This window comes from Ambystoma mexicanum, unplaced genomic scaffold (genome assembly GCF_040938575.1).
Source record: "Ambystoma mexicanum isolate Mex_15411 unplaced genomic scaffold, UKY_AmexF1_1 Mex_scaf26, whole genome shotgun sequence".
NCBI classification, from domain to species: Eukaryota; Metazoa; Chordata; class Amphibia; order Caudata; family Ambystomatidae; genus Ambystoma; species Ambystoma mexicanum.
Genome location: NW_027182440.1, coordinates 1901155 through 1915468, shown reverse-complemented (window position 1 = coordinate 1915468; position 14314 = coordinate 1901155). Strand labels below are relative to the sequence as shown.

General features: G+C 51.4%; 1 protein-coding gene across 3 annotated transcripts in view; it reads right to left on the bottom strand.

The window, feature by feature from the left end:
* The window catches only part of LOC138557981 (zinc finger protein RFP-like), a 250146-nt gene that overhangs the window by 89885 nt on the left and 145947 nt on the right, over positions 1-14314 (bottom strand). Inside the window, exon 6 of one of the 3 annotated variants that reach the window (XM_069642640.1) lies at positions 3367-3459. The exons of the other annotated variants lie outside the window; for them this stretch is intronic. Within the exon in view, the coding sequence (XP_069498741.1) occupies positions 3387-3459 (73 nt within the window). The 3' untranslated portion in view covers positions 3367-3386. Of the gene's footprint in view, positions 1-3366; positions 3460-14314 lie in introns of those variants that run through there. 3 annotated transcript variants of the gene reach the window in all.

Genomic DNA, 14314 nt, shown 5'->3' with positions numbered 1-14314 from the left:
GCGAAACAGCCACTGAAAGGGAAGTTGCTGGTTGCCAGCTTTGACCGTCCCAGTACATTGCAGGACTCCCCCGACGTCTTCCCTCTTGCCCCCACGACTGAGGCCCAGGAACAGCGAGATCTGCAGAACTGCCAAAAACAGAAGTCATCAGCTGCATCTTTTTCTTCATTCAAAGGTACTGTAAAACAAGCCTGAGAGTACTTACCCCTCACTGTAAAAGTGCATGAAACTTCTGCAAATCACAAGTCTAATCAGCTTGTGGCCCGACATTTGATTCTTCTTTTCTTCAAAGACTCCTAAGAACTTGTGTAAAGACTTTTCCATTTACCCACCAGAAGTGCTTTCTCCTATCCAAAACTTTAGCCCATTAACTTTGGCCTAGCCTATTGCATTGAATGACTCTTCTAGCGAACTACAAAAGTATTTGCGCTGCTTATGAATATTTGTGGTCTCTTGTGATATAAATAATCCTTTCCCTTTTATCCACTTCTAAGAGTATTCTGAATGCCAACAGTAAGCATTAATGTCCCCAGCACCCTTGTTACTAAATTCACCTGAGGGTGTAGGTTGTATCTGTGGGCCATCTCAAAAGGGTATTTTCTGAACCTAAACCTAAACCTTCCAGCCATCACCTCTTTGTTTTTGCTTTGTCACCCCAAGCGGGACGGGTATGCCCAGACGTGGGTCCCGTGCCTGCTGGGTTGTATACGAATTGTTTGTTTCACAATTGTTCGAATTACCTTTTCACAATTGACCGAATTGTGAAGGTCAACTGTAACATATATACGGGGGAAACCCCCCACAACCCCCTATATATATATATATATATATATATATATATATTCAGTGAAAAAAACTTTGTTAAAGGGACGTTATGGTTAAGTTGCGCTACTAAAAACCCATGAAATTCAGTGAAAAAACTTAGTTAAAGGGACGTTATGGTTAAGTTGCGCTACTAAAGCCATCTGTGAGAAGTTGGTTTTAGCACGTCATGTTTGTATACTGTTTGCTTGATATTAAAAAAAGTTTGTTTAAGGGACGTTATGGTTCTAAGTACAGCCGAAAGACCCCTGAAAATCGCAAGTTATGGTAAGCTATGAAAAATAACTTGTGCCACCACTCTGTACAAGGGATTCTTATAATGCTGACCAAAAACTGTCAAGGATCAATGGGATAAATATCATGAGCTAATTAGTGCATTAAGCAATGCATTGATATAAATAGCATTCTATTATGAAGTTCTATCCAGTATAGTAAGCTACTCATGCAGAAACATAGGCAGTGTGTGCAGTATACATGATGAAGGTGCAATATTCATAATCTTGCCATGTTGAATAGTGAAAAGATAACTGCTTTCTTATTAGGGTTTTGCGTACTGTGAAGGTACCGTAATTAGCAGCAAGGTCCCTTTGCAGGTCCAATCCTTTACGGCTGGTAAAACCAGCCGTTAAGGTGGGAACCCGCAAAGGACCTTGTAATCAGGCGCTAAGGGATTACCGGTACCCTTACTGGTACCGGTAATCCCTTAGCGCCAGGGTCGTAATGAGGCCCCTTGACTGTTACTGAGCAAAACCATGTGGCCTGGATATGTCAGTAAAGGAAAAAAAGGGGGAGTCAGACATGTGATGTCATCAGTGATGTCATCAATGACATTTGTGATGTCATCTTTGATGTCCTGGGTGTTAGTGTTAGCAGTGCACGGTGGCGCGAGTTATGGTTGCTTATCTTACCATAACTGCCGAATTTCAGGGGTTTTTCGGTTTTACTTTGAACCATAACGTCCCTTTAACTAAGTTTTTTCACTGAATTTCACAGGTTTTTAGTAGCGCAACTTAACCATAACGTCCCTTTAACAAAGTTTTTTCACTGACTTTCATAGGTTTTTAGTAGCACAATTTAACCATAATATCCCTGACTTATATACATGTAACATAGAACATACTAACCCCCTCGTAGTGATTTTCATGTCCGCGGACTACCGCCATGTCCGCGGACATATCGAAAATCTGAGCGTGGTGAATGTAAATTTAAATAGTGTGCCCCATTTCCCCTTTGAAGTTGGCTCTGAAAAGAGCCGTTTTTTTTTTTTTTTTTTTGTTTTATTTACAGATGCTTGACAGACACCTGTTATTTTGTATTTTTTTTCTTGTTTTTTTTCTTACTTTACTCCTAAAATCTTCACATAACCTTCTCCAAAGCAACCCTTACATTCCAAAATAGAAAGGCATTTCCCGTAAAAGATAAAGAGATGCCATCTTCTTTAAAATTAACAGCATTACTGGCATCAATATTCTCATTATTACAGAAGAACATACCAGCTCTAAGCATGAAGGCACACATGCCTCGGTTGATGACACACCTAGCAATGTTTTGCTGAGGACAAAAAAACTGAACTATTGTCCCATATTGCCCTAGGTAGTAATCCGGAAAAAAAAAACTTTCGCATTTGGAAGGATCTTCATTACGGCTTGAACCAAGCGTTCCAAATCAGCCAACAAAGTAGGGGCACTGACGTTGCCCAAATGGAAAGCACCATAGTGCAAAACTACCACATGCGGACTGTTCATCGTGGCCATATCCTCACAAACTTGTACAATTCCCTGTACATTGCAATCAGGCACAGAGCGCCACACCACCTCCGCTCCTTTCACATCAAAGTTCTTTGTGTCCGTGGACGGCATCCACTTTACTCTCTGTGCCATTCCCTCATTGCATACAGCTAAGCAATCACACAATATGAATAACGTCTTCAGAACACCCCCATTTTGTGAATTTTCGAACATCTCAGGACAATTATCATTTCATTATTCAACATATTAACATTACAAATATTATACTTTCATCTTGTACTCTGCACACAATGCTATGTTTCTCCATTAGTAGCTCAGTATACTAGATAGAATCCCATAATACAATGCTATTTATATCAATGCATCCTTCAAAGCACTAATAACGGTATGATATTTATTGCAATATCCTTGACACTTTTTTCGCAACATTATAATAAAAATCCCTAGCACACAAATTCCATGAAAAGTACATACACATGTGATGTCATCAGTGATTTCAACAATGACATTTGCAATGTCATCTTTGATGTCCTGGGTGTTAGTCTTTGCAGTGCACGGTGGTGGTGCGAGTTATTTTTCATAGCTTACCATAACTTGCGATTTTCAGGGGTCTTTCGGCTGTACTTAGAACCATAACGTCCCTTAAACAAACTTTTTTTAATATCACGCAAACAATATACAAACATGGCGTGCGAAAACCCACTTCTACAGATGGCTTTACACAGAATGTTGCAAAGTAAGAATTTATGCTCGTTCACAGTGAAGGTCAGCTGCTTCCATTTTTTTCTCGGGCCCCGGAGAGGCTCACGAAGCGGACTATAAGATTGTATTGTGTTTTGACCTTGACAGACAGAGATTGTGATGAAAGACTTTTCTTGAAGGAGTGTTGCTAAAACATAAGAGAAGATAAGGATGAAATTTCTGAAACGAAACCACTTTTATATATGATATCACTATGTGAAAGATCGTTCGCACACGCAGAGTCGTATTTTGGGACTGCACTACTTGTAGACAATGGAAATTGCAATTGTACTGTAAGTAACCCTTTAGATTATTTTATACCAAATATAATTACAATAGCGTAGCATTAAAGACCGCTCAAGTTGAACTTGTTCGTTCAAAGTGGCATAATGTTTTCTACCGCGCACTATCACTGCCGAATTGATCCCCTGTCGTTTAGAGGGCACTGAAAAAGGCAGACGACACAGGGTGGGTTAATAGAAATAATTTAACCGGTCTATAGGCGATCAAGCGCTCTACTCGCTGTGCCACTTCACTGTAGCCTGTCAAGTGGCACAGCGAGTACAACGCTCGCTTTGACATCCGTGCACAGCTTGCTAACGCAAGTTCGAATCCCGACAAGGCCAAACTCAGCCTTTCATCCTTCCATGGTCGATAAATGAGCACCACACACCATGGGTAATAATAAGCACCGCTTAGATACCTCACGGTTCTTAGCGCTATATGAATGGGAAAATATTATTATTTTATTATTAACATACTCCGTTGCACTATCTTCGATAGCAAATAGTTTCACGCCCTAATAAATAAAATGATGATTTTTAATGAAGATCGTCTGGTGAGACTAATTTATGTTTTTTAAAACAGGTATGTGGCCCCATTTTGCCTATGTCACGATTTACAGACTCCAGCGGATGGGGTCTTCAACTGCCAGGTGCAGGTCCAAATATGCAACTTCATGACCCTCACCAACCAATAGGGTGGTCTAATGGCTCGTTGTTGGAGCAACCTTCTGATTATCAGAGCAACCATTTACTGCTTTTATCATAAACCAACAGCCTATCTACCGCAAAAGAACAACGCGTGGCTCAAAATAAACTTTTGCTGATTGACAGCAGAGACAATAGCAAATCGCTGAATATTCACTAAACTTTTCATGTGAAATAAATGTACTTTACCAAATGTAGAATCCTGCTGTTTACTTTTAAACCACAGTTTCATATTCCGAATTGTGGCGCACTGAGTTCTAAGCTGATCTAACACCCTCTGTACTGCAAAGGAACATCGCGTGCCTCAACATGAACTTTTGCGGATCGACAACAAAGACAAATGCAAATTGCTGAATATTCTCTAAACATTTGATGTCAAATAAATGTACTTTACAAAATTTACAATCTTGCTGTTTGCTTTTAAATCACTGTTTCATATTCCGAATTGTGGCGCGCTGTGTTGTGACATAATATGTGTTGTCTTCCGGGTTCTGTGTAAAGTCACTTAGGACTGCAGGGGACTGGGCGCGTTTGATGACGCACCCTGTAACGTCACGGAGAGAGGCGGGGAATATGAATGCTTTGATAATATCAGGCTTAGGGGCGGGAGATATGATTTAGTGTCGCAAAAGCAAGTCAGCCAGGTCAATAGCGCCAGTCATAGGATTATCACATAATGTCTGCGCACACCAGCCGGATTTATCGTTTCTTTAGTGGACAAAAAGTCGGTTGACGCACATAGGAAATTGTACTATTAGCGGACAAAAGGAGTGGTCTTAAAACACTTTCACCCTGACAACGAACAATACAAACAACGTTCTCAGAACACCCAACCATTTCGGGACACCGCGAGTGTTCTTAGAACACATTCAATTAGACAGATTACAATACTGACAGCGTCCTGAGGACACCCCCAGTTTGTGTATTTACAAACAATTACGTACACCGTGAGTGTTGATAGCTCATTTTTACCTTCCTTGCGAACAAAAATGACACATACTCCGTCCTCTAAACACCCCACCATTTAGTTTATTTACAAAATGTCAGAACAGCCGTGTTCTCCGCGGACAAATCGAACACAACAAAAACGTCTAGCACATAAAAAAACAAAACATTGAACCTATCTCATACTCCCCCACCCTCCCCAAACACTCTTACACACCAACACACGGCACTAAATACAATTTTTTATCCACGTTTCATCTCGCTGTACGCGGTGGACGGCGAATGCAAGATGGCGGGCTCCACAGAAAATATGACGCGCTCCACGCCCCTCGCCGTCCAATCAGCGAACACGTCGCATGTCCGCGGACATGACGCAAGGCCATGGGCCAATCGGGGTGCTGTCCGCGGAGCGAACAGGGAAGTCCGTCCGCGAAGCGAACACAGATATCACTAATTTTTTTGCCTTACGTTTTGGTCATTTTATCAAAAACTACTGGACGGATTTACACCAAATTTGCAAAAGCACGCTTTCGGGACCAAGCCCCCGCTCCTGCCGCAAATTTGGTGTAAATCCGTCCAGCGGTTTGGCCTGTGGCCGTGCGCAAAGTTTTTTCCCATTATGTCTATAGGAAAAAACACAAGTTTTGGGACCCCCCCTATAACTTTTCCCCCCCTGGACGAATCCTCACCAAACTTTGTAAGAGTGGGCCATATACTTTTTTTGCAAAGTTTGGTGAGGATTCGTCCAGAGGGAGCGAAGTTATAAGCCACCCAAAAAATGCTCTTCCTATGGAAACACTAACTTAACCATAACTACATGTAATATATTACAAAACCGTATATATATATATATATATATATATATATATATATATATATATATATATATATATATATATATATATTACATGGCCACGGTAGTGGCCATGTAGTTATGGTTAAGTTGCTGTTTCCATAGGAAGAGCACTTTTTGGGTGGCTTATAACGTCGCTCACCCTGGACGGATCCTCACTAAACTTTGCAAAAAAAGTAGTTGGGTCACTCTGAATTTTTTTGCAAAGTTTGGTGAGGATTCGTCCAGGGGGGGCAAAGTTATAGGGGGCGTCCCAAAACTTTGGGAAAAAACTTTACTCACGCCTACAGCCCAAACCGCTGGACGGATTTACACCAAATTAGCGGCAGGAGCGGCGGCTTGGTCCCGAAAGCGTGCTTTGCTTTATTTGGTGTAAATCCGTCCAGTAGTTTTTAAAAAAATGACAAAAATGTAAGTGAAAAAAATTAGTGATATCTGTGTTCACTTCGCGGACACACTCCCCTGTTCGCTCCGCGGACAGGACGGTGATTGGGCCAGCAGCTTGCGTGATGTCCGCGGACATCTGACGTGCTCTCTCATTGGATGCGTGGAAGCGTGCAGTGTGTCTGGCTTCAGAAACGCCCGCCATCTTTGTTCCTCGCATGAGAGGCTTTGTATCCCGTCTGCACAGTAAGTCCCCCACCCCCGCTTATGCCCGTGTCTGTCTCCTGTTCCTCCCACCTCTTGCCCCGTGTGTCTTTCTCCCTTACGCCCACCCCCTGCTCATGTCCGTGTTGTCTCTCCCCACCCGCCGCCCGCTCATGTCCGTGTTGTCTCTCCCCACCCGCCGCCCACTCATGTCCGTATGTCTCTCACCACCCGCCGCCCACCCCCCGCTCATGTCCGTGTGTCTCTCCCCCTCCCGCCCACCCCCCGCTCATGCCCCGTGTGTCTCTCCCCCTCCCGCCCACTCCCGCTCATGCCCCGTGTGTCTCTCCCCCTCCCGCCCACCCCCCGCTCATGCCTCGTGTGTCTGTCTCCCTCCCCCCCACCCCCACTCCTGCCCCGTATGTCTGTCTCCCTCCCCCCCACCCCCGCTCTTGCCCCGTGTGTCTGTCTCCCTCCCCCCATCCCCGCTCTTGCCCCGTGTGTCTTTCCCCCTCCCACCCACCCCCGCTCTTGCCCCGTGTGTCTTTCCCCCTCCCGCCCACCCCCGCTCTTGCCCCGTGTGTCTTTCCCCCTCCCTCCCACCCCCGCTCTTGCCCCGTGTGTCTTTCCCCCCCCGCCCACCCCCGCTCTTGCCCCCTCACGCCCACCCCCGCTCTTGCCCCGTGTGTCTTTCCACCTCCCGCCCACTCCCCGCTCTTGCCCCGTGTGTCTTTCCCCCTCCCGCCCACCCCCTGTTCTTGCCCCGTGTGTCTTTCCCCCTCTCGCCCACCCCCCGCTCTTGCCCCGTGTGTCTTTGCCCTCCCGCCCACCCCCCGCTCTTGCCCCGTGTGTCTTTCCCCCTCCCGCCCACCCCCCGCTCTTGCCCCGTGTGTCTTCCCCCCTCCCGCCCACCCCCCGCTCTTGCCCCGTGTCTCTTTCCCCCTCCCGCCCACCCCCGCTCATGCCCCGTGTCTGTCTCCTGTTGCCCCCCACCTCCCGCTCCTGCCCCGTGTCTCTCTGTTGTTCCCCCCACCCCCTGCTCATGCCCCGTGTCTCTCTCCTGTTGCCCCCCACCGCCCGCTCATGTCCCCTGTCTGTCTCCTGTTGCCCCGCAACCCCCGCTCATGCCCCGTGTCTGCCTACTGTTGCCCTCCACCCCCCGCTCCTGCCCCGTGTCTCTCTGTTGTTCCCCACACCCCCCGCTCCTGCCCCGTGTCTGTCTCCTGTACCCCCCACCGCCCGCTCATGCCCCGTGTCTGTCTCCTGTTGCCCCCCACCCCCCGCTCATGCCCCGTGTCTGTCTCCTGTTGCCCCCCACCCCCCGCTCATGCCCCGTGTCTGTCTCCTGTTGCCACCCACCCCCCACTCATGCCCTGTGTCTGTCTCCTGTTGTCCCCCACCCCCTGCTCATGCCCCGTGTCTGTCTCTGTTGTTCCCCCCACCCCCGCTCATGCCCCGTGTCTGTCTCCTGTTGCCCCCACCCCCCGCTCATGCCCCGTGTCTGTCTCCTGTACCCCCCCACCCCCGCTCATGCCCCGTGTCTGTCTCCTGTACCCCCACACCTCCGCTCTTGCCCCGTGTGTCTGTCTCCCTCCCGCCCACCCCCCGCTCTTGCCCCGTGTGTCTTCCCCACTCCCGCCCACCCCCCGCTCTTGCCCTGTGTCTCTTTCCCCCTCCCGCCCACCCCGGCTCATGCCCCGTGTCTGTCTCCTGTTGCCCCCCACCTCCCGCTCCTGCCCCGTGTCTCTCTGTTGTTCCCCCCACCCCCTGCTCATGCCCCGTGTCTCTCTCCTGTTGCCCCCCACCGCCCGCTCATGCCCCGTGTCTGTCTCCTGTTGCCCCCCACCCCCCGATCATGCCCCGTGTCTGTCTCCTGTTGCCCTCCACCCCCCGATCATGCCCCGTGTCTGTCTCCTGTTGCCCTCCACCCCCCGCTCCTGCCCCGTGTCTCTCTGTTGTTCCCCCCACCCCCCGCTCCTGCCCCGTGTCTGTCTCCTGTTGCCCCCACCCCCCGCTCCTGCCCCGTGTCTCTCTGTTGTTCCCCCCACCCCCCGCTCATGCCCCGTGTCTGTTTCCTGTTCCCCACACCCCCCGCTCATGCCCCGTGTCTGTCTCCTGTACCCCCCACCGCCCGCTCATGCCCCGTGTCTGTCTCCTGTTGCCCTCCACCCCCCGCTCCTGCCCCGTGTCTCTCTGTTGTTCCCCCCACCCCCGCTCATGCCCCGTGTCTCTCTCCTGTTGCCCCCCACCCCCGCTCATGCCCGTGTCTGTCTCCTGTACCCCCCACCACCCGCTCATGCCCCGTGTCTGTCTCCTGTTGCCCCCCACCCCCCTCTCATGCCCCGTGTCTGTCTCCTGTTCTCCCCACCCCCAGCTCATGCCCCGTGTCTGTCTCCTGTTGCCCTCACCCCCCGCTCATGCCCCGTGTCTGTCTCCTGTTGCCCCCCACCCCCCGCTCCTGCCCCGTGTCTCTCTCCTGTTGCCCTCCACCCCCCGCTCATGCCCCGTGCCTGTCTCTTTTGGTCCCCCCCACCCCCTGCTCATGCCCCGTGTCTCTCTCCTGTTGCCCCCCACCCCCGCTCATGCCCCGTGTCTGTCTCCTGTACCCCCCCACTCCCCCACTCATGCCCCATGTCTGTCTCCTGTTGCCCCCCCTGCTCATGCCCCGTGTCTGTCTTCTGTTTCCCCCACCCGCTCATGTCCCGTGTCTCTCTCCTGTTGCCCCCACCCCCCGCTCATGCCCCATGTCTGTCTCCTGTACCCCCACACCCCCCCGCTCATGCCCCGTGTCTCTCTTCTTTTGCCCCCCACCCACCTGCTCATGCCCCGTGTCTGTCTCCTGTACCCCCTCCCACCCCCCGCTCATGCCCCATGTCTCTCTCCTGTTGCCCCCCACTACCCCGCTCATGCCCCGTGTCTGTCTTCTGTACCCCCCACCCCCCGCTCATGCCCCGTGTCTGTCTCCTGTTCCCCCCACCCCCCGCTCATGCACCATGTCTGTCTCCTCTTGCTCCCACCCATGCCCCGTGTCAGTCTCCTGTACCCCCCCACTCCACGCTCATGCCCGTGTCTCTCTCCTGTTGCCCCCCACACCCCCACTCATGCCCGTGTCTGTCTCCTGTTGCCCCCCACCCCTTTGCTCATGCCCGTGTCTGTCTCCTGTTCTCCCCACCCCCCGCTCATGCTCCGTGTCTGTCTCCTGTTCCTCACCCCCCCGCTCATGCCCCGTGTCTGTCTCCTGTTCTCCCCACCCCCGCTCATGCTCCGTGTCTGTCTCCTGTTGCCCCCCACCCCCCGCTCATGCCCCATGTCTGTCTCCTGTACCCCCCACTCCGCGCTCATGCCCGTGTCTGTCTCCTGTTGCCCCCCAAAGCCCCGCTCATGCCTCGTGTCTGTCTCCTGTTGTCCCCCACCCCCTCGCTCATGCCCCATGTCTGTCTCCTGTTATCCCCACCCCCCGCTCATGCCCCGTGTCTGTCTCCTGTTCCTCCCACCCCCGCTCATGCTCTGTGTCTGTCTCCTGTTCCCCCCCACCGCCCGCTCATGCCCCGTGTCTGTCTCCTGTTGCCCCCCACCCCCCGCTCATGCCCCGTGTCTGTCTACTGTTGCCCCCCACACCCCGCTCATGCCCTGTGTCTGTCTCCTGTTGCCCCCCACCCCCTGCTCATGCCCTGTGTCTGTCTCCTGTTGCCCCCCACCCCCTGCTCATGCCCCGTGTCTGTCTCTGTTGTTCCCCCAACCCCCGCTCATGCCCCGTGTCTGTCTCCTGTTGCCCCCACCCCCCGCTCATGCCCCGTGTCTGTCTCCTGTACCCCCCACCCCTGCTCATGCCCCGTGTCTGTCTCCTGTACCCCCCACCCCCGCTCTGGCCCTGTGTGTCTGTCTCCCTCCCGCCCACCCCCGCTCTTGGCCCCGTGTGTCTGTCTCCCTCCCGCCCACCCCCGCTCTTGACCCCGTGTCTCTGTCTCCCTCCGGCCCACCCCCGCTCTTGGCCCCGTGTCTCTGTCTCCCTCCCGCCCACCCCCGCTCTTGGCCCCGTGTCTCTGTCTCCCTCCCGCCCACCCCCGCTCTTGGCCCCGTGTCTCTGTCTCCCTCCCGCCCACCCCCGCTCTTGGCCCCGTGTCTCTGTCTCCCTCCCGCCCACCCCCGCTCTTGGCCCCGTGTCTCTTTCCCCCTCCCGCCCACCCCCGCTCTTGGCCCCGTGTCTCTTTCCCCCTCCCGCTCACCCCTGCTCGTGGTGCCATGTCTCTTTCCCCCTCCCTGTTGCCCCCACCCCCCGCTCATGCCCCGTGTCTGTCTCCTGCTGCCCCCCGCTCATGCCCCGTGTCTGTCTCCTGTTGCCCCCCACCCCCCGCTCATGCCCCATGTCTGTCTCCTGTACCCCCTACCACCCGCTCATGCCCCGTGTCTGTCTCCTGTTGCCCCCCCGCTCATGCCCCGTGTCTGTCTCCGGTTCCCCCACCCGCTCATGTCCCGTGTCTCTCTCCTGTTGCCCCCCACCCCCCGCTCATGCCCCGTGCCTGTCTCCTGTTGCCCCCCACCCCCCTCTCATGCCCCGTGTCTGTCTCCTGTTCTCCCCACCCCCCGCTCATGCTCCGTGTCTGTCTCCTGTTGCCCTCACCCCCCGCTCATGCCCCGTGTCTGTCTCCTGTTGCCCCCCACCCCCTGCTCCTGCCCTGTGTCTCTCTCCTGTTGCCCCCCACCCCCCGCTCATGGCCCGTGTCTGTCTCTTTTGTTCCCCCCAACCCCCGCTCATGCCCTGTGTCTGTCTCCTGTTCCCCCACCCCCTGCTCATGCCCTGTGTCTCTCTCCTGTTGCCCCCACCCCCTGCTCATGCCCTGTGTCTGTCTCCTGTACCCCCCACCCCCGCTCATGCCCTGTGTCTGTCTCCTGTTCCCCCACCCCCTGCTCATGCCCTGTGTCTCTCTCCTGCTGCCCCCACCCCCTGCTCATGCCCTGTGTCTGTCTCCTGTACCCCCCACCCCCGCTCATGCTCATGTCTGTCTCCTGTTTCCCCCCCTGCTCATGCCCCGTGTCTGTCTCCTGTTCCCCCCACCCGCTCATGTCCCGTGTCTCTCTCCTGTTGCCCCCCACCCCCCGCTCATGCCCCGTGTCTGTCTCCTGTACCCCCCACCCCCCCGCTCATGTCCCGTGTCTCTCTCCTGTTGCTCCCCAACCCCCGCTCATGCCCCGTGTCTGTCTCCTGTTCCCCCCACCCCCCGCTCATGCCCCGTGTCTGTCTCCTCTTGCTCCCACCCATGCCCCGTGTCTGTCTCCTGTTGCCCCCCACCCCCCGCTCATGCCCCGTGTCTCCCTCGTGTTCCCCCCACCCCCGCTCATGCCCCGTGTTTCCCTCGTGTTGCCCCCCGCTCATGCTCCGTGTCTCCCTCGTGTTCCCCCCACCCCCTGCTCATGCCCCTTGTCTCTCTCCTTTCCTCCCCACCCCCGCTCATGTCCCGTATGTGCCCTGTACCCCCCCGCTCATGCCCTGTGTCTCCCTCGTGTTCCTCCCCACCCCCTGCTCATACCCCGTGTCTCCCTCATGTTCCTCCCCACCCGCTGCTCATGCCCCGTGTCTCTCTCGTGTTCCCCCCACCACCGCTCATGCCCTGTGTTTCCTTCCTTTTCCCCCCAACCCCTGCTCATGCCCCGTTTGTACCCTGTTCCCTCTCACCCCCCGCTCATGCCCATGTGTCTCCCCTGTGCCCCCCCAACCCCGCTCATGCGCCGTTGTGTTCTTTATACACCCCGCCTTCCCTTTCCATGGTGGCCATCTTGGTAAAAGATTTTCCTTCCTACACCGAGACGCCGCAGGCGTCTCGGCGTAGGAAGGAAAATCTTTTTGTTTTTTTTACCACCCGGCATTCCCACTTTGAGGACATAAGATGTTAGTGGTCTTCATCTATTGAAAAGGATGTTATGGTCACGTTGTACTAATAAAAACCTTTAAAATTTAGTAAAAAAAAAATGTTACAGGGACGTTATGGTTAAGTTGCACTAATAAAAACCTATGAAATTCAATGAAAAAACTTTGTTAAAGGGACGTTATGGTTAAGTTGCGCTACTAAAAACCTATGAAATTCAGTGAAAAAACGTTGTTAAAGGGACATTATGGTAAAGTTGCGCTACTAAAAACCTATGAAATTCAGTGAAAAAACTTTGTCAAAGGAACGTTATGGTTCCAAGTAAAACCGAAAAACCCTTGAAATTCGCCAGTTATGGTAAGCTAAGCAACCATAACTCGCGCCACCACCGTGCACTGCTAAGACTAACACCCAGGACATCAAAGATGACATCACAAATGTCATTGATGACATCACTGATGACATCACATGTCTGGCTCTCTCTTTTTTCTTTTGCTGACATATCTAGGCCACATGGTTTTCTTCAGTAACAGTCAGAAACTAAACATTTTATTTTATTTGTAGATGTATCCTTCAAGTAGGTTCTTACAGTAATTCTGTTAGAGTCCAGTCACATCATATGAAACATATACATACGGGAAGACACAAGCTTGAAAGACAGCAATCCTTTTTGTGCATTAAGATAATCAATAGACTTATGAGCACTTTCTAATAGTTCTGTTGTTTTTTTTTTATGGCTGTACTTTCCCTGTGGGTCCAATCACATCAAGTGATACATATACATAGGGTGAATAGCAGCTTTGAAACAGAGCAATCATTTATTTGCATGAAAATAATTGTTTCTGCTACTACTTGTGCTTTTTTGCTAACTTCACTTTCCCTGTATATACCCATATTGGTATGTGTTCTTGTGTCTTTGTGTTTTGTCTATAGTAATGTTTTATTAGCTACGTATTACATATTTCACAATACACAAAAATCTATTAAGAAAACAATTATCATTTCATTATTCAACATATTAACATTACGAATATTATACCTTCATCTTGTACACTGCACACCACGTTATGTTTCTGTATCAGTAGCTTAGTATACTAGATAGAACCCCATAATAGAATGCTATTTATATCAATGCATCGTTCAATGCACTAATTAGGGTATGATATTTATTGCAATGATCCTTGACACTTGTTTCCCAACATTATAATGAGAATCCCTTGTACACATATTTCATGAAAAGTACATACACATGTGATGTCATCAGTGATGTCATCAATGACATTTGTGATGTCATCTTTGATGTCCTGGGTGTTAGTCTTAGCAGTGCACGGTGGTGGCGCGAGTTATGGTTGCTTAGCTTACCATAACTGGCGAATTTCAAGGGTTTTTCGGTTTTACTTGGAACCATAACGTTCCTTTGACAAAGTTTTTTCACTGAATTTCATAGGTTTTTAGTAGCGCAACTTTACCATAACGTCCCTTTAACAAAGTTTTTTCACTGAATTTCATAGGTTTTTAGTAGCGCAACTTAACCATAACGTCCCTTTAACAAAGTTTTTTCATTGAATATATATATATGTGCAGTCAATTGTGAAAAGGTCAATTGTGACCCTTTCAAACCGGTCAATTGTTCATTCGAACAATTGTAAACAAACAATTTGGGTAATACCGCCTGCTGGGCCTAGAGACTCAAGCTACTCCTCACTGATGAGTCCCAAGGCCGAAACATGTTTGGGGATGGTTGTGGTCTTGTGCAGAAGGGAT